The sequence below is a fragment of the Anabas testudineus genome, chromosome 18, assembly GCF_900324465.2.
Source record: "Anabas testudineus chromosome 18, fAnaTes1.2, whole genome shotgun sequence".
Taxonomy (NCBI): Eukaryota; Metazoa; Chordata; class Actinopteri; order Anabantiformes; family Anabantidae; genus Anabas; species Anabas testudineus.
In genome coordinates this window covers 2,916,894-2,937,574 of record NC_046627.1, presented here as the reverse complement: position 1 = coordinate 2,937,574, position 20,681 = coordinate 2,916,894, and the positions used below count along the sequence as shown (strand labels likewise).

Here is a 20,681-nt window from a genome sequence, read left to right as displayed (position 1 = left end):
GTGTGTGTGTCAGTGCCGGTAAGTGACAGAAGAAAAAAGCTAAATCATTCCCAGGTGAAAGTAAAACACGCTCCGATAGACAGAGATGCTGTGTTCGTGTCGTCTGGCACCGCAGAGCTAAACTTATTACAGACACAGACCTGAACTGGAGGGTACTGAGTGACTGCTGCAATGACACCGACGTTTATCGATTATTGATCAGTGAAAGAAGCAGAAAGAGATTAGGAGAGGGAGGAGAGGACTCAGAGCTGTGAAAAGGAAGCAACTGACTTCCAACACTATCAGTGGAGAACATTATCTGCATGGAGACACACACACTCTCAGTAATGGGAGGCAGGTGACTCCACTTTCAAAGTGTGATAAACAACTTCCATGATGCAATGGGGCCCAGGGCGAGGTCTCTGGATGGAGAAGGAGAAATCTCAGGGCTAATATGGGTTTCAGGTTCTGTGTTGTTGATTGTAACAAGTTAGTTTGTGTGGTTCATGTACACTATGACTATACCACTCTGTACAGTTAGTGGAGGCTTCACAACACACAACATAAAACCCTTACTGTCCCTGCAGACAACACTTAAGTGTAAATGTCTGCATGTCAACTGTGCGTACCTCTTTAGGACACTGGTTGTTGCAGGAGCCCAGCTCCACCTTCGTCTGTTCATCAGCTGATGTCAACTTCCTACAGAGACACAAACCTGTTAATGTTTTCATTCTCCATGAAGCTTCATAATCACTACATTATTATTATACTATGAATATGTTACTGGGAATGTTCTGAATATCTGAACCTCCTCCACCTCCACTGTACCACCTCTGTTCAATCAGACCTCTTACAGAATTCATAGAACCATAGTTACAAATGTAACTCTCATACATCTGCACTCAACACTAAACATTTCACCTGCACAGCACTTCTGTGCTTTGCCCTGTTGTGTTAATTGGTTCCATTAAGGAACCCCTCAGTGTGTTTGTACTGACGTGCACTCCACGTAGAGCATGCTGATCTTGCAGTGACAGCGTTGGCGGATCATCTGGCTGCAGCGGGGGCAGTCACCGGGGTGACACGGGAGCGGGCAGGAATGGGGGCACCCTGCAGGACGGGGCTTGGAGCAGCTCTCCTCACACACCTCGCACTGCAAAGAGGAGGATGTTTGTATGTTGTTGTGCGGCCTTATTGCCTTGTTTATTACTATTTGAACAGTTCCTTGATTAACAGCGTTTGGTTTGGCTCTACCAGCCATTTGTCTTGTTCTGTAGCATGAAATTCCTCAAACAGGGTCAAGTAAAGTTGCTCTGAATTAATTTGAGCAGCGCCTTGGCTCCACATGAAGGTGTTTCGAATGTGAAGTGATCTGCAAATATAAATAAATGTGGAAGTGTTTGCCTGTTGGGCGGCGTCCAGCTACAGCAGCTCCTCTGTGTCTCACATTGTGTGTTTTTTTATGAGCTGACGGGAAGATGTGGACCTACTGGGATGTTTCTGACGTTCACGACTGTGTCAAGAGGCAAACGTTAGCATGGATGCAACAGTAACAGCTAGCCTGCTATTAGGTCTGAGAGAGACCTGAGATCTATCAGGAGCTGAGCTGAGCTGCAGAGCCGGAATGAAGCTCTGAGAATAACAAAACCAGCCTTGTTTGTCTTCCATCATTATGAGGACGGTAGAACCTCCCTTATTACGAGGGTTTTACGATGAGGTGAAGTTGATAAGAGCTCAGACTGAGACACGGCTGAACTCACCTGGGTGTTTCCACCTGAGGTGTGTTAACCGCTGCCACAGACCCTTTGTTTACAGATCTTATCAAGCTAAACTGAAGAATCATCTCATAAATATACATTTTTGTATTTGTAATATCACCTTGTTGCCATTGGTAACCAGGTGACACTCCCTGCTGCAGTCGTGGTTACCACAGGTTAAAGGTCGTCCACAAGGTCGACCGCAGGAGAATCGACCCTGGCGATGACACGGCACCGGGCTGACCTGATCAACACACACACACACACACACACACACACACACACACACACACACACACACACACACACACACACACACACACACACACACACACACACACACAGTACAGATATGTTTAAAACTATGAATGTTTCCGGACCTCGTCTGAAGGTGAATGACTGTGTATGAGTGTGTGTGTGTGTGTGTGTGTGTGTGTGTGTGTGTGTGTGTGTTGAATACCAAGCGACTAAATGAAATGAAATGCAACGGGGAATTATATGACAGACAGAGAAGGACAAACCAGATGAATAGACGGAGAGAAAGAAGGAGTGAATAAGGCGGAGGTCAGAAGGACAAACTAATAATGGACGCCGAGACGAGAGAACAGGACAGAAAAGAAAACACAGAGGAGAGGAGAGGAGAGGGAACGTTGTAAAAACAAAAGAGGAGTGATCAATCTAAACACAAGGCAGATGTGTGATGTGATGTGTTTGTGTGAATGGTGACAAACGGTAAAAAGAGGTTTAAACAGGTTTAATAATCTTTGTCAGAGGTTTTAATAATCATTACAGAGGGGAAGGTAATGTACAGTTGGACAGTGTAAACTAACGATTTCTTACCTCATGTTCCCCAAAACAGGTCCTGAAAGACAAAAAGAGGAACCCATTGACTTCTATTCATTTCATCATCACTTCTATTTGTTTCACTTTTTTTCAGTCAAACTTATTCGTTTTAAATAATATCACTCTGTTGACCAAAACATAGCTGTCACTCAGTGTCACTGCATTCACTTCTATTTATTCCCTTTATTTCCATTAACTTTAAACATCACACCTTGTTTTAGCTGCACTTTTATTCTTAGAAAGTTATACTCATGAAGCACCAGGTTCTCATGTCACTCGCTTCTCTCTGATGACTGATCCATTTACTTGCATTAAAACAAAGTTTTCTTAAATACACTTTCTTTAACTCACTAACCAATGTCAGTTTATGCCGTTTTTTTCACTTGAATTTTTGAAACATCCATTAATACATTTAATTAGAATATCATCAGTGAGTCAATCTCCAAGAATCTCCCATACACCTCCACTGATTAGCTTCACTTGACATAGCTGGCTTCAATTCATTCTATTTACTTCCATTTATTCTTTGCATCATGGCTCTGGTGGTTGAACCCATGAGAACCTCCTGGTTCTTGATAATCTCTTTTACCTCACAACAGAAATGCATCATATTTAATGACTGGAGAGAATTTGCTGAAATCAGTGAAGTGATAAGAATAAGTGGGACCAAATATTAACTTTCACTGTTTGATGGTTTTCACTGTGACACGGCTTAGTGAGAACAAAGTAATGACTGTTATTCAACGGCAGCTACGCTCACAGCAGGCTTCTCGTGCAACAGCAGTGTTTTCCTCCTACTCCAAGATCCACACACACATTCAGGCAGCTACTGAACACTTCTACCGAACCTGTACAAAATACTGTAAATACGCATAAATACCTAGAAGCGAATGTACACAGAAATATTGTACCTCAAACACACAACACAGTCGTGTTTATGGCTGCTGGCCACACACACACACACTGTGCTGGTAATCACTGCATCACAGAACCGCTGGCAGCTGGAAACCCCACACAAGAACATACAAACACAGCATGTAGAGTTTAATTTTAATCTCAGGTTTAATGATCCATGACAGGACCTCACCACCTAACACACTCTGTGTGTGTGTTTTAGTGTTTCGGTGTCGTTACTGTTTGCACTTGTGTCTCGGGAGTGTGGGGACCACATGGTGAAAACACAGATCAATCATTTTCATTCGTCATGAAGTCGTCACACTGTTAGACTCAAACCTCCAGCTCCTCTGTTTGGGTTCATTTTATTTTATTAATCTGTGTCTAGAGCAGCAGATTCTGCTCATGCTGGTATTTCATGTTTCTCACATTAACACACTATTCATCACACATTGTATTCTGCTATCCTTAGGTCTCCAATTCAAAGTCCTCCAAGTCCTCTAGCACTGGCTTGGGTCTGATCTGATACTTACATGGAGCTTAATGTTGATTCAAGTGTCCAACACTTAGTTTAATAGTTTTACATGCAGGTAATTCCAATCTGTTCTCTGTAGATTCAACTTTTTTGTGTCGACCCTCTTTAAAAACCGGTTCTTACAGAGAACTCGTGTCAATCTGTCGTAATAATGTGTCTGACTTACGTTGGTATTGGTACTTGACACGGAGGGCAGGGAAGAGCTTTCTTCACGAACGCAGGTTCGGTCGGCTGCTCCCACGGACCCGCTAACTGAACCTAAAACACATATCGATCATGAACACATGCCGGGGGCAGACAGAGAAAAACACTGGGAGCTTTTCCACAACATCATTATTCTGTTGGGTTATGATCTTCGCTGATAGGAAACAGGAAATGTCACTTTATATAAGCGATGACAGTAATAAAATATGAATAATGGAGTTTAACACGCGCACAAAAACACACAAAGTCATTTATTATGTTTTACAAAATTTATCCAGAACAGACTCTGTCAAAGGAAAAGTTCCTCAGTGGTGGAAGTTAATATGTAAACGCATGACTTAATTTAAGTTAAAATCATTGTCTGTTTGTTGCTGCTGATTAAGCTGCAGCTCATTTTAACAACTTTAAATACTGTTGGCTGGCGTGGGAATTTCTTATTTTCTTATTTAATGAATAATATCACATAATGTATTTTTTTATATTAACCATTAAAAACTACAATCTGGAAATCAGTAAGAAGATGTAAATACGAAGTAAAAGTATCTCAAATCTATATAAAGTTATAGTTATATTATTTCACTCTCTCTAATTTGGACAGTTACACACTAACGAACAGACTGTTCCTTTAATTAGGAGCCCACCTGTTGGGACTTGACCAGGACCAGGTCGTGGCACGGCTGTGGGCAGGTGTGGCTGCAACCGGGCAGGGCCAACAAACAGGTCTGTCTGCAGGGAGGGCAGGGGCCAGGGTGGCAGCGGTGAGGCTCTCTGTCGGGTGGTGGCAGGATGTAGGAGACCTGGAGGAGATGGTAACAGAAGAAACACCAAACATTAGAAATCCCTCTCAGTATAATGGAGCTCTGGGAGTAAATGTGAGCGCATCCAGTAACTGACTGAATATTAATTTATGGTGCCGGGGACGATGCTGTGAGCTTCTCTCTACACTGATTGCTGAAATAATTTATGTTGGTTTACATTGCAGAGCTAATGCTGTGTATGTGCACGTGTCAACCACAGATCCACTATAAAATGTGAACTATACCGTTAATTAGCAACAGAATCAAACATAACATATTTACTGAGCAATTTCTCTCCTTGAGAAGTTGAGCTGTATGGGAAGATTGGTTGGTCTACTGATGCGTTCCCATTCTCCTCTAGTTTATTCACTTATGACAGCCTCCTCTCTGTTTGCAGTGAAGCTGATCCAGTTCTCACATGTTCTGGGGAAGGTCCCCTCCCTTATCTCTCTATGAAAATGCCACTGTTTTCATTCAAACCACACTGTGGAGCATCGTGCTGCCTTTTGTGAGTCTGACAGGTGCTAATAATAGCGGAAAAATAAAAACTAATTCATAATAAATGCCTCCGTTAAGCAGTTGAGTTGCACTTTACATGGATGTCTTCTCTTCTCCCCCCCGAGCATCCCCATCTTAAATCTAATGTGAAGGACTTGTGTTTACCTGCAGGACTCCTTGCAGCGAGGCGGTTTGGTGGTCCGTTCTCGCCCACAGGGAATGACCAAGACGGTTGAACCGCACGTACATCTGACCTCCACGGACTCAGGACATGGGTAACAACTGCCTAAAGGACGGAGTGACACATATATTTACATTTCAGATGAACGGACCGACCCATTGTTAACGTATCATAATACAGAATTAGCACCTGATGTGTGTGTATTTATATTCATGTGTGTTACTGTATTAACAAACACTTTAAATTTGGTTTTGTTTCTTCTTCTGTTTCTTCAGTGTGTTGACTTTATGAAGATCACACGTGATTTTCTTTTCTCGGTTTTCAGCTTTGATGCTTTGACAGCGCCGTGTCTCACACACATAAAGCTCTGCCTGTGCTGTGTCAGTCAACACACTCTCTCTATGAAGAGCCCATTAACATAACACCCGGAGTGTTTACCAGCAGATATCACTGAGTGTGAGTGTGAGTGTGAGTGTGTGTGTGAGTGTGTGTGTGTGTGTGTGTGTGTGTGTGTGTGTGTGTGTGTGTGTGTGTGTGTGTGTGTGTGATGCCACAGCTCACACAGATAAAACCACTACGTGACAGAACCGGAGCCGTGAACCAACTTTCCTGTAGCAGCTTTTCTTTTTCAAGCCCCGTCTAAACTTCTACATTACTTGTTCAAACAGCAAGAACAACACGTGGACAATTTTATTTCTATAATTCATTGTTCTTTTCCTGACGCGATTTAAGTGATTAAACCAAAGTTGAGTGATTTAAGAGAAGTCTGATTAACTCGTGTGAGTTAGTGCAGAGTTGTAGTAGCAAAGTAACGTGTTATTCCAGGTTACAGAGAGGACACAAAGAAGAATTAGGCAACATTCATCTCCTTTACTGCGATAGACATGTTGTACAGACAGAGGTTGTCCATCGGAGTGTGAGCTTCTTTATTTAGCTTTATACGGTCATTGCAGAGTGCATCACCTCTCTCTCTTGTCCTGCTTTGACTAAAACTTATTATTAAATTAACATACAGTTGTTTATTTCTTTTTTTTATGTAATTCCATGTAGTTTTATTGACCAACATTTGTTTTTGGCTCTTTTCTCAGATCTACTATAGTTTACTTTTCCAATACTTTTGCTCACTAAAAGTCTTGATGTGAATGTGTAAGGTCTGATTTGCTGGTTCCAGATTCTCACAAAGATATTTTTCTATTCTAAGTTTTATATCAAACATTTTAAATGTCATCTTGACTTGTGTGACGCTCTTTAATTGATTAATAGAGGAAACATTGAGCAGATTAATCAGCAAGTAGCAAGTTAATTATTAACAGTGTTATATAAAGAGTGTCGTCTATTTTCTGCCATAGCTCCTGAAATAAATACCAAACACACGCTCCTCTGTGTTATCTTTGTGGCAACGCGTTTGCATTTCAATCTGTTACCCCCACAAAGGTCAGAGCAGCCAATCAGCACACAGACACACAGATTAATTAATTATAATCTATTCAACCAATCACAAGTCAGGCGGACGCATAAATTATCCTTTATCGTCCAGTCAGCGAACAATAGACACAGGAAGCTATTTATTATTCAGCCAACACACAGTTAACGATGTTTGGCAGGAAGCAGAGGTCAACGTTTTCCCAAACACACACATTTCTGTGCCTTCAGCCGGAACAAATGTCAGCACACACGCACAGATAAACACAAACCTCAGGAGTGTTGAGGGTCAGAATTTTCCTGATTTTGACCTCTGACCTTCCACCAGCTGTGACTCCCTCAACAAATCACAACTTATCTGACAGAGAATGATGTGATGTGACTTTCTGCGAGTGTGTGAGTGAGTAAAATGATTTCCTATAAACACAGACTGGATAAAACTCCTGCAGTGTTTTATAATGAAGGCACGAAGCCGTACCTGAAAGCAACAACTACACCTGCTGATCAGAGTCACTTTGATTTTGCAGCTGATAAAGGTGGAGCTTATTGTGATTAGTTTATATGAGCACAGTTTTATGGGAGCTCTCACTCTCAGGCACGATGAAAATGTGTCCTAATCCTAAAAAGGCCACAGACGACCATTGAACGTGTGGGATTCTTCAAACAGAGACCTTAGAAAACGGTGCTCAGCACACTTTGTAAAACCATAATGGCCCAATGTTGCCACAGCACCACAACTGGTATGCATGAACATCTCAGAAGAAAACATCCGGGGTTCTCCAACCTCAAACTGACGACACAACAGCGTGAGTACGCTGAGTTTTGTCTGATTGTTGGTATGAGAGCCAGTAGTCGAGACGTCCTAGAGCAGATGCTAATGACGAGCATGTCTGTAACTACAAAATTACTTCATAATAAATGTTTGTTATATTAATGTGAATCTGCAAAGTCACTAGTAACAGCTGTCAGATTAAGTAAGTAAAGATACAGAATAGTAGAATATGGAAAGTAGGATTCAGTCACTGACAATACAGCAGCAGCACTGGACTCATTCACATTGTAAACAGACTGAAACTAATCAAACAAACACAGGTTTTAGCTCTGTCATCAGTTTGTGTCGATACGACAAATATTAAAATTTAAAGAACAAAGTCTTAAAACAAAGTATTTGCACCAACACAGCTGATCTGTGTATACATGTGTACACGTGTTACCTTGGTGACAGCCGGAGGGACACTTGTGGTTGCGACACCCGAGAGTTCGACCACAGCTCTGGTCACAAGGCGGGCAGTTACCAGGACAACACTGGAACAGAGAGCATCATGGGAAACAGAGTTTAAACAGAAGGCACACACGTTTTAACTACTGAAACTGTTTCCTGCAACGCGTTAGTGTCGGCGTATTCGCTGCCACTTCTCCTCCACCCTGAAGATGTTGGCTCTGCTTCTGACATTTAGAGGAGCAGGTAAAAACATCCCAGGTGACATTAAAGTGAGTGAAAATGTTAAAGACGGTTGGTGGAAACGCTTTTATCAGCCCGACGGAGAATTAAACCTCCACCTGTCTCATCACACGCAGCTCCGTCAACCTTTTCCTATCAGATTCCACACAGATCCGATGCCATCGCTGTGACATTTACACTACAGGAACACACAGCGCTGCACAGAGAGGAGACATCAAAGCCGTCAGACTGCCAGCACGAAGAACAGAGACTGGATTTAATGTTAATTAAAAAACTAAACGCTGACGATCTGAAGATGAAACATGAAGCTGAACGTCTGAGATTCTCAGATTTTATTAGACACCGTCTTGTATTCAAAATACCATTTATAGTGTGATGTCTATTGACCACAGTGCTGTGCTAACCTGGTTACATCTTCATGCATCTCATTGGTCATCTGATTTATCCAGACTTGTTCTGGAAACCCAGCTCACAGGTTTTTACTGGTCTGATCATCTCCTCCTGCTCTCTATGATCAACCTCATAGTGTTTTACTGCAGCTCAGTTTCTTCTCTTTCCTTCTACTCATCCTGTAATCACAACAAGTTCTCATTTCCCAATATGTTTAAATTAGGTGAATGTTATGTTTCCTGCTCCAACAACTAAAGGAGCTGCAGTCTGCTAACAGCTGGGCAGTGACACCATCCAGCTGTGATGACTAAATGCTATAGATCCTGCTGCATCATCACAGACCTACTGTGAGTTAGTCCTGCTGTGTACTCACTTTCCTCCTGCACTGGTGTCTCTGGCAGCTTCGGGTTTTCGGACACTTGGAGTCACACAGGTACTCCTTATGGCACGGCATCCGCTTCCTGTATTTTCCACACCTGCACTCCTTCTCCACCTCCTGACAAACGGACGGTGAAATTCAGCTTTGTGTGTGACACGGTGGTTCAGAGTGGGTTTTAAAGTGTGTGTGTGTGTGTGTGTGTGTGTGTGTGTGTGTGTGTGTGTGCGCGCGTGTGTGACCTGTCTGCAGGTCTCGCAGCTCCCTCGGTGACACCTCATTGAACAGGTGTGTTCTCCACACGACAGAGGGCGGTCGCACGTGTCTCCGCACGGCGACACTTCCTCTGTGCACGGCAGCGACGACTCTGAAACACACAGTGACGTTTAGGAAACACCAGCACAGTGACAAACGTGTTACTGTTTATTTTGTTTACTCTTCGTTTATCTTTTTATTTATTTATCTATCTGAGTTTTATGTGTGTTTTTCTATTAAGCAGTTTTGTGTGCGTTCTCTCACTGGTCTTTCCGCAGGGACAGGTTCTGCTGACGGAGCGGGGGCACGGAGGACAGACTCCATCGTGACACACAACCTCACAGGTGTGGTTCCCACAGGAGAGCAGAGAGCCACAAACCTGAAACAGACAGAGACGGAAAGACACACTGAAAAGTCCAGTTTAACTTTGTTAAAATCATGTTTTAGGTGCATTTTTATATTAAATTTATATTTTATTAAAGTTAAATCAAGTGAGTTTTCATCCGATTGTGCAAAGTTTAAAGTAATTTCAAGAAAATCTGCAAAACTAAACAAATATGAAGGTTAATTGAGATCCAGTAGTTGCTCTTTGAACACAGTGAGCCTCTGCATTACAGAGGCGTATTATGGGATGTTTGCAACACTAATGTTGCTAGGCTACAGGTTTTGTTCATGTTGCTGTTCTGACTTTTCCAGAGTTGGTGGGTTTTCCTGCAGAAACATCATGTGCCAAGCAGCCAGTAATTAGAGCTGTCAGGGAAAGGCTCAGAGAGACTTGTTGTGACAGCTTCAACGTGCCGCGGCTCAGAGGCAGCAGCAGCTGGACGAGCGGCACAAGTGTGGGATTCAAGTCCCGATTTAACACGAGTCAGTCATGTGTCAGCTTAGCCGGAGAAAAGGCTTCAGAGAAGAGGACGCTGTGCTCAGATAAACAGTATCTCAGCAAAATGTTCCCAACAGAATCTGTCAAGTACCTGCTAAAAAATGTCCTCACAAGAAGTAACGTGAAGTAAAAGATTTTACCGGAAACTGTTCAAAGAGCATATTGACAAAACATCAGAGAATGGGCAGAGAATATTTAAATGTTGTACAGATCAGTGTAGTTTTACCTGCTGACAGTTCCACTGGGGGCTGGCACAGGGTCTCTCGGCCTTCTCTCTACCACACACACACTTCTGAACGCTGACTCTGGGACACGGAGAGCACTCTGACAAACACCACACACAGACAGGAAGAGGGGTGAGATGGAGGTTCGCAGCTCACAGTGATGGAGTCATTGTTTCGTGTGTGTGTGTGTGTGTGTGTGTGTGTGTGTGTGTGTGTGTGTGTGTGTGTGTGTGTGTGTGTGTGTGTGTGTGTGTGTGTGTTCAGAGAATTATAATCTACAAATTATCATTGTGATATTTAAATGTGACTCGAGTGTCATCAGGTCGGAGTCTGTGTATTTGTCAAGTAGATTCCTGCAGCTACAGGGAACACAGTAAGTGTTCCTGTTCTCATCCAGCAGAGCAGCAGCCTCAGTGCTGAGAAAACGTAGCATCACCACCAAACAGAGACTTTAACAGACGACTCACTGACCAGGTTTATGTCAACGAATCATTAACATCTCACAGGGACAACTGTACAGTGTTTATATTAGTGTTTTAGATGACTTTATAAAATCAGACACACCCTACTTTAATGGAAACACAGTGTGTGTGAGTGTGTTTACCTGTGTGACAGGGCCGTGTACAGCTGTGCTGTTTACAGGGCAACAACTTGCCGCACTGCTGCTGACAGGACCAGGCCTGGACAGAGAAACAGCACACATTACATTCATAAACCACTATTTATATATAACAAATGAGTAGAGTAGCAAATGAAACTTAATTTAATAAAAAGTCAACAAACACAGAAGAAAGTGAAAGAATTGTGAGTGGAGACGTTTTCATGGGCATAAACTGCATCAGACGCAGATTACTATTCGAGTATTTTCATGTCACATCATTTTCTTCGTACCTTGTTGCTACAGCGACGGGGGAGGGGCTTCGCTTTGCTGCACATACAGGACACAGACACCATCTTTGGACACGGAGGACAAGGACCTGAAGATGCACATACACATTAGATCTTCATGTCACCAGTAGTAATGCTGTCAGGTCTATTTAATCATGTTTCTCATTCATATTGTTGTAACATTTTCTTACAGCTACAATCACAGCCGTCAAAACGTCAGACGGGAAACAGGGTTTAACACGTTTACACACTTTCTAATTTGTATTTTGAGGACACAGGTTCAGGTTAATGTGGATCAGACATCTGTTTGTATTTAATTCAGTGGTTACCAGGGTGACAGAGCAGCAGACAGGTGTGTCCACAGCTGGGTTTGAGCTCCTTCTGACACACGGAGCCGCAGGAGTGAGGAGCCAACCAGGGGTCAGCTGGAGGGTCCTGCAGTTTCCCGCAGTAACACATGTACCTGAACACAACACAGGACACATATTAGCTAACTGCTGGTAGTTTCACAACTTTGTTTAAACATAAACCAAAACAAATGTAGCTGTTAATCACTATTTATTCACAAATAGGCTTTTATATGATTTCCCTGACAGTATTTCTCTGTGTTAATGTAGTTGTCGTGTGTTTATATTAAATACCATCAGTCTAGACAGTGAACTGTTGAGTCAAGTTTCTGTTCTTTAAAAGACTCTTATTTTGAAAGAACAACTCCAGGCTAACAGTGATATTCAAACAGCAGAAGCTGCTCAGTTTTCTGGACTGTGGAGCCTCCTGGTGGAGAACAGCAGCAGTGACTGAACACAGCTCTGTAGAGGCTGTTTTAACTAATAATATAAAATCCAACAATCTGCAGAAGAAATGTGAGCAAACGTACCTGTTGGGTGTAGCACTGGGTGGATACTCTGCTCGGCATTTTGGACTGAAGAGAAAAAAATTATCTGTCAATTACTTCCTGCTTCATCTTTTGTCCTGTTTTTCACTGAAACAACGTAAAGGTGATCAGTACATCATAGTTTCCAGGATTGAATTACTTTTTAAACATTTAACGTACAGATTAGAGAAAGTAACCAGTGACTGAAAACACTTTAATAGCTGATACCAACACACATCTGACTGGGTAATGACTGTACAGATGTTAAAATAACACATTAACATGATGGGGTCATAACCAAAATAAAGATAAAGTATTCAATCTTCACCTTCTTTTAAATGATGGATTTTAAGGTAACAGCTGTTCTTAACTATGTTTTCCTTCATTACTTCTTAGTTTAATGTTGTGATATCAGCGTTGCTGAAGACCGGGCACATCATAAAGTGTGAGCAGTAAAACCTCTGGGACACCTCGCAGTCTGAATCCAAAAACGATGTCTGCCTTGTATATTAAGTGTTTAAAACATAAACAGTGCGTTTTGCTCACCAGGGCCAGGGGTGCTGCTTCTGACCAAAGTCTTCATCAGTGACAGATGAGACGAGGAAGACTGAGTCTCTGGCCCATTTCTGAATACAGGGCAGGTGGAAGAGAGAGAAACAGCTGGAACAGCTCCACACCTGGAGACACAGACAGGGGTTTAAAATTTAATTAAGACCTGCAGATACTCTCTTTAATGAAATAGTCATTTATCTGAGAGACTTCAATTCAAATATCCAGTATAATACAGTGTGTGAAAGAGTGTGTCTCTCACCGGCTGTGTCCTCTTGACAGAGGCAATGCAGATCAGACAGGTGAGAGCGCCGGACTGAAACAGATCACTGACATACTGACCAGTTCTGGCCAGACCTGCGGCATCACCACCTGCACAGCGCACAAAACAAACAATCAATGAATATAGAAATGCAAACACACAAACAGCTGCTTGTTAAGTCACAAATTATCAAACAGCATACGTATTGGTGTTTTACAACTGTTGCACTAGTTGATTTATTTTACTGATGTTGACTCAAACACCAAAGTCCATTTTAACATCTAACAATTTAGTGTGACCTTGATCGTTGGCAGAACGGGAACAAAGGGAACTAATTCTAAAGCTCTAAATTTAAGGACAAAAACCAGGACACCTGCTGTTACCTGTCTGGTTGGTGTAGGTGGTGAAAGTTGATGCCAGAATCTTTCCTGTTTTTCCACCTTTATGGTCAATTTCTCCATCATCAAGATCGTCGTCGTCCTCTTCATCAGAGGAGGAGCTGAGCTGGCTCTCCACCAGTCGCTGAGCAGCAGCCTGGTTGGACTTCCTGATCTCTTCGAATTTGGACTGGACTGACGCAGCTGATGATCACAAAGCACAGAATAATATAAATAACACAGCAGCTGTGAGGATGCATGTCGCTGTTTACTGAGAAAGACTCGATAATAAGTTAGAATAACTCCGTCCTCACCAGGTGGAGGATCAGGTGGTGCAGTGGGCTTTGTTCTCCCTCCTGGCCCCCATACTCCTGCTGGAGCTCCCGGCCTGTCCCTCTCTTTTTGGGGGGGCCGTGACCTTTCGCTCTGACCCTCCTGACTACTACGGCCACGCCCCCGGCCCTGCTGTCGCCAGGCTGGCTCCATGGCAACCGCCTCCAAATTTCTACAGGTGGGGGAAAAGATGAGAGATTAATAAAGTAAGTTGTTTTTAATTATTTCATAGTAAATCAATCACATTTATGATTTAAATAAATATTTAATTTTCCCCACTTATATAAAAGAGTTATTAAAACAAAAAACAAAAATGGTCTTTAGAAAGTACTGCAGCACAGCAGCAGGAAAGTGAGATGACTTTTGACCTGTAGCGTGGTGTAATCCAGAGAAAGTTAGGCTCATGATGTCATTTATAGTCTGATATGGTTTCTGAATTTCCCCCTAGAAGCTTAAAGGTTCAAGTATTCAGCCAATCAATTGACAGGGGATAATTAATACAGAATCAATATATTATTTCCAATGTTTTTCTTTCTGAAAGTATTTATATAATATTTATACGCCCTTCTATAAACTAGGTCTTGCAGCAGGCGTGTGTATTTGTGAGTGATTCGCAGCAGCAGTAAATCAGTAGATTTTTGAATGGAGTTTGGTGTGCAGACAGAAAACCCGAGGATAGTTCAAACATTTAACTGACCTTTTTCCGACTGTTCGTCAGGTTAAAATGTTGATGTAGCAGTACATGATATAAGGAAGCACTCCTGTAACATACAAAACATGAATTATAGTTAAAAACCTGATAAATAACTAATTTCAACCTGTGTTCAGTCCTCACGTTAACGATCAGGTTCAGTTCAAACTGTTAGCTAGCACATGCTAACTGTCATTAAAATACGTATTAAAACATGCTGAAATAGGTCACACATCAACTAAAGGACAGATTTTAAAAGACAGATACACCCTTGGCTGTCGTAAAGTAAAATATTTAGATCAAAGTGCAGAAAAGTCATTTAAACAGGTTGTTAAACACACCTCAGCGGTAGCAGGAGTGAGAGGACTCAGGGGCCTAGTTGTCATGCGCACAGCCCCGTGGTGCATGCCGGTACTTGGAGTCCGAGAATGGTATTTTTCCTAAGGAGCTTTATTATAAGTATGTGAGAATAAAACTACAAATCCCACCGAGACACGCAGCAGTGCTACGTGTCAACGACAGCAGCTGGACGTTTCATTCATATGTTCATGTGGATCAATTAAAAACAGTGAAGTTCTTAATTTAATCTTCTAATTAAACACTCAATTTATTAAGTTACCTAGTTTATAATATGTAAATCATTGTATTTTGTTAATCTCTTGCTCATTTTGATGTTAAGTATTTATTTAATACTTATTCTATTGTATAATCTTCAGTGTTCTACTTGACTAATCACTTTATGCACCACTCTGTAATTTTAACAGGAAAATACTAATACCTAATACCTCCAGTTACACATATTCATCAACTAAAGTATCACTGCTACACTTTCTTTGTTAATGTTACCTTCACAAATAAAATACCTGCAATACAATGACCAATATTTAACATTGTGGAGAGTAAATTATGATTTGAATAAATTAAGTAAAGAGTTATTTGTTCCCTAGGGAGCAGTAAATATTGTAAAATGGTTTGTTTGTAGCTCCATATTTACTGCCTGCAACATTCAAATGAAAACACATTAATCATAATAATAATAGAACAGCTGTTGTGTTTTGTTTCTTAAAAAATATCTTTATTTCAGCAAAGTACTTACATTATTTAAATTGTCATTGAGCAGATCAGCAGAAAAACAAACTAAATGGACATAAATGTCAGAAGAACAATTCAGTTCTGATTTACAACAGGAGATTCTACTGACTTCTATTTTAAAAGCAGGTGATCTATAAATTCATCATACAAAGCCTTCCCTCAGTCTTGCTGCTTATGTTCCAATGGTCACTCTGCATCAAAACAACCTCATGTGGCCCAAAAAGAAATGACCCTATAAACCACCACTGTGAAGGAAACATCTGTAAAACAAACACCTTTTAATCCAAGAAGGTTTAATGTTTGTTAAACATTCCCAGAGCCCAGGGACTGTAATGCTGTTGTTGTTTTCCTTTCTAAACTGCTGGAAGTAAAGAAATTCTAACATAGGAACAGAATTTAAAATGTATTTATTGGTTATTTGTTTTGAAAAAAACTCTTAAAGCAAACTCCTGAACTTTAACCTTAACATTTACGTCACTTGCCCTCCGTCCACTGGGCTAACCCAGGCTCTACAATCAGGTTCAAGCTGTGCTCCTCTTCTTCTTTCCTCTACTTCTTCTCTTCTTCTTTGTCTTCCTTTTTTGCTGCCTCAGGTGTTGGAGGGGGCGGGGCATCACCTGGCTGGTCTGCTCGTGGGGGCGGTGCCAGTTTCTTCTCCAGTCGAGTGACTCTGTGTTTGATTTTGCTGTGAGTGGCTTCGTGCTCAGCCAGCAGCCGGGCGTAGCGTGTCTGCAGGATGTCCAGTGTGCTCGTCATCTTCTCCACCTTCTCCTCCATCTCTTTGGGGTCAGGACCCTGCGCTGCCACCTACAGGCGAACATGGGTCATGACTTTTAGCAAAGCAGACTCTGTTTTTGCGTTTGTCTGAGATCATGTGACTTGACCTTACCTCCAGGTCCAGGAGTCCATCCTTCATCAGAATCTGCCGTCCCTTCTCCTCCAGCATAGCTTTAGCATCAGGATACTCCGTCAGCGCCTCCATCAGGTCGTCTTTGGAAAGACAGAAGAGGTCGGAGTAACCGATGCTCCTGATGTTTGCCGTCCTCCTGTTTCCTGCCTTACTGCCTGGACAAGAAGAAAGTCTGGGTCATAAAAGCAGCCAATAAAGTTTTCTGCCTTTTTCAATCCTTGGTAAAATTTTGAATCTCCTGGACGACCAAAAGACTAAAGGATACGGAATTAAGCATTAAATTAGGACTGCTTGTCTTACTTCAAATAAATGTTAAGGACTTCCACACCAACAAACTGTATTTATTATTGTAAATAAGAACTCTATCATAAATCTATTTTCACTTGTGACATCCTCCAGTGATTAATGTTAATGTTTCATCACTTGAGGGCAGAAAAACTAAAGCATTGTGAAAACAACATGCAGCTCTGACATGTCATCACTTTAATAAACAGTAACAGTTTATCCATACATACAGCGGTGTGAGCTCAATTAACAAGTATGATGCTTGTTAGCTGGTTTTTTCTGAGTTAATGATTTTAAATCACTATGGAGTTTGTTAGTATTGCAACAGTTTACCTTTAATAGCCAGGATGCTGATCTCGCCAAAGTAGCTCCCATCACTGAGAACCACAAACTGTGTGACGCCATCGTCCGCGACAACAGCGAGTTTTCCCTCCTTGATGATGTACATCTCTCTGCCGATGTCGCCCTTCTTACAGATGTAGTCTCCAGGACTGTAGACCTGAGGCTGCAGCTTCAGCACCAACTCCACCAACAGACCGGCCTCACAGTCAGCAAAGATACGAACCTGCACAGCAACGCAGAAGAAAAACCCTGATGATTGTTCATGATCAGAACTGGTTTTAAGGATGACTCTGACTGTGTTCAGACCTTTTTCAGGGTGTCCAGGTGGACGTTGATGGCGATCTCAGCTCTCAGTTTGTCAGGCAGGTACTTCAGCACCTCTCTCTCATCCACAGCTTTCTTATTGGTCCACAGGAAGTCAAACCACTTGATCACTCGCTTCTCCAGGTCTTTAGTGACCTGAAAGGGTAAAGGTCAGATCTGGGCCAACAGTAGCTTGGAAAGCTGCTCAGCTACTGGTGCTAAATGTGTGTTATGTGATTTGTTCTCTTGAAGTAATTGGCTTCAAGTCCACAAACTTTACCGACCACATGGACAAAACCAGAAACAGTGTTGAACTAACTAGTTCACGAACTGACCTTTCTGAAGCTCATGTACTGTTTGATGGCATCAATACGAGCCTGGAAATCAGCTCTGGCAGCGTTCATGTTGGTGATCATGGAACCGACGTTACCGACAATGGTGGCAAAAATCAACACACCCACCTAGAGAAGAGTAGAACAGAAAATATGAAATCCATTCCTGAAGATTACTGATAAACAACTGATTAACATCATGTAACGTGGTACTAGAGAAGTAGAGTTGGTTATTGAAGCAGAGTTTTTAAAAGCTTTTTAAGTTTTTACTTTGGCTGCTAACAACATTTACCATTAATGCACTTAAACATCTGAAACAGTTTCCCTTCTATTACAGCTACACTTCACACTCACCAGGAAGTCTGTGACTACAAAGAAGTACTCTGAGTTCTCCACAGGAGGCGGCGTTTCTCCAATGGTGGTGAGTGTCAGCGTGGACCAGTACATACTGTAGGCGTACTTCCTCACCAGACGACCGAACTCTGGATCTGATGGGTCGGGATAAACAAACCTGTCGGCACCAAAACCTGGAGAAGACACGGTGTTAGAGTCTTTGGTAAAGTAGCCATCAACCAAAGAACTAGAGTCAGGATTCAGACCCCACCGATGGCCTTAGAGAAGGAGTAGTAGAGGCAGGCGTTCCAGTGGATGATGATGACAATGTACATGACGAGGTTGGAGATGCGGAGAGCGTTGGGGTAGTTTGTCCTTGTTTCAGTCCTCTGGAAGAACTCCAGCATCCTGATGAACCAAGTTCACATCAGACGAGAGGGTAACAGGTGGTCTGCAACATTGCAGCTCCTACATTTTCCACTAGTTGGCTCCAAATCCTTTTATTTTTCTGATATACGTCAGAACTTTAATGTCTTCACTAAGCTGCGTTCAGCAGTGTTAATGTATGTTTTAAAACAGTGACATGTGTCTATGTGTTGGTGTGTGAGTACCTGTTGAATCTGAGGAGCTTGTTGAGGCGGATCTCAGGGCAGGTGAGGCCAACAACAACATACAGCACGTCAGTGGGAATCATGGAGAGCAGGTCCAGTTTGAACTGGAAGCTTTTCATGTAGCGTTCACGCAGCTTCAGCTCGTCCTTCACTAGCAGACCCTGCTCCAGGTATCCTACACACAGTCACACAACACACAGACAGAAACAGGCCTATTTAGGCAGGGAGGGGAAAATGTTCAGTTCAGCTGTGTAGAAACACTTTAAACTGAATGATGATAAGTTCATATATCACTGGAATTTGTATGAATTAATCATTTGATATGTGTGTGTGTGTTTGGAAGTGTGTGGTCGGACCGGTCCTGGTTCTGAAAAACATGTCAGCGAGGTAGATGAGATCACAGATCAAGTCCACGATGAACCAGAGGACCAAATAGTCGGTCTGAAGCTCTTCGAAACACGCCCTGAAACACAGGAAGACATACAGAAGATAAGAAATTATCAAAAGAACAAGAGTTACTGGAAAGAACGAGCATGTGTTTGGTACCTGGCTATGATCAGGGTCCAGTTGTACATCACAGGTACGGTGATAACAAACAGCCAGTAGTAGTAGGTGTTACCTGCTGGATCGATCACTGTGATCTCCTTTGGACTGGACACAAAGAAAATAAATATTAAAACATACCTTTCATTGTCTCTATTAATGATTCCACTCATTGTGGTTCATTAGTCGATGTACAGTCCCTCTGAGTTATAAATATCTGTATTTGGTTCAGTAAATCAAACCTACACCTCCTCTTTGGCTTTCTTCTCCTTCTCCTTCTCTTTCTCCTCTTTCTCCTTCTGTTTCCTCTCTCTCTTCTCCTTCTTCTCCTTCCTAGATGAGAAGAAAATAAAAATAGTTTAAAATGAATAAAATAGGAGGAGCTGATTTTAAAATGTCTGTCAGAATTAAAACTAATTAAAAGGTCACAGTAAAAGAACATAAAGAACATTGGTTGATTAGTTTTTAGTGTGTTGGGCGACGGCTGCACAATGAAACATGGATGTTTGTGGCAGTAATTGTTGTATTACTGCTTTTATTGGATCGTAGAAGAATCCTAAAGATAAAACTTACTCCTTCTTCTCTTTTCTCTCTTTCTTCTCTTTCTTCTTTTTCTTTTTCTCGTCCCTGCAGCAACAAACAGATCAGAGAGATCAGCTGTGTCCATAAACACTTAGATTAAACTGTATCTTTTGAATGTGTGGGTCTTACTCCTCCTCGTTGTTGTTGCTGTTGTTGACGTTGAACAAAACTCCTGGTCCTGCTCTTTGTGCAGCTCTGAGACAAAGAAGAAAAATTCAATTCTTATTAATCAACTTAGAAGCAGAACTGTCAACCACAGCAGCTCCTGGTCTACCATACAGTGTGGTCTCACCTGTCCCCCTCCCTGACTGAACCTGGCTCCTCCTCCATGTCTTGTAGAACTATGGTGGGTGGTGTTAACCTGGACGTGGAGGGAGGGGCTAATGGAGCTACTTTATCCATGGAGGTGCTGTTCCCCTGACTTTCTGTTAGAGAGAGAAACATAAAACTAAAACAACTCCAGTTTAATCTGTTCTTGACTTTATCACAGACCAATCTGGAGTCATCTACTGAATCTAAAATTGTGTTTATCATTTAACAATGATAAACACCATTTTGCTTTGTTCTGTCATCACTGTTATAACTGTTCTGTCATCACTGTTATCACTGTTATCACTGTTCTGTTATCACTGTTCTGTAATCACTGTTTATAACTGTTGTCACTGTTATCACTG

At 42.0% G+C, this 20,681-nt stretch overlaps 2 protein-coding genes across 2 annotated transcripts; both read right to left on the bottom strand.

Annotated features, from left to right (window-relative positions):
• Nucleotides 1–21: 21 nt before the first annotated feature.
• On the bottom strand, nucleotides 22–15,095 carry nfxl1 (nuclear transcription factor, X-box binding-like 1). Its single transcript, XM_033326646.1, is given in 23 exon segments — nucleotides 22–678; nucleotides 978–1,132; nucleotides 1,858–1,980; nucleotides 2,577–2,598; nucleotides 4,175–4,266; nucleotides 4,854–4,984; nucleotides 4,987–5,009; nucleotides 5,673–5,793; nucleotides 8,325–8,415; nucleotides 9,336–9,458; nucleotides 9,581–9,705; nucleotides 9,858–9,972; nucleotides 10,703–10,800; nucleotides 11,305–11,380; nucleotides 11,592–11,677; nucleotides 11,918–12,051; nucleotides 12,466–12,510; nucleotides 13,009–13,139; nucleotides 13,274–13,383; nucleotides 13,657–13,854; nucleotides 13,965–14,155; nucleotides 14,681–14,744; nucleotides 15,016–15,095. Coding segments are annotated over 21 exon segments (2,298 nt in total). The 5' UTR covers nucleotides 14,137–14,155; nucleotides 14,681–14,744; nucleotides 15,016–15,095; the 3' UTR covers nucleotides 22–551.
• A 1,126-nt stretch (nucleotides 15,096–16,221) lies between these two features.
• Nucleotides 16,222–20,418, bottom strand: LOC113168396 (cyclic nucleotide-gated channel rod photoreceptor subunit alpha-like). The gene is made up of 14 exons (XM_026369436.1): nucleotides 20,300–20,418; nucleotides 20,137–20,202; nucleotides 19,999–20,052; nucleotides 19,672–19,758; nucleotides 19,429–19,578; nucleotides 19,239–19,345; nucleotides 18,883–19,057; nucleotides 18,543–18,679; nucleotides 18,293–18,465; nucleotides 17,942–18,067; nucleotides 17,610–17,762; nucleotides 17,295–17,526; nucleotides 16,656–16,831; nucleotides 16,222–16,573 (listed from the first exon to the last, which is right to left on the bottom strand). The coding sequence occupies exons 1-14, from the start codon at nucleotides 20,407–20,409 to the stop codon at nucleotides 16,316–16,318; spliced, it is 2,004 nt and encodes a 667-aa protein (XP_026225221.1). The 5' UTR covers nucleotides 20,410–20,418; the 3' UTR covers nucleotides 16,222–16,315.
• Between the last annotated feature and the right edge of the window lie 263 nt (nucleotides 20,419–20,681).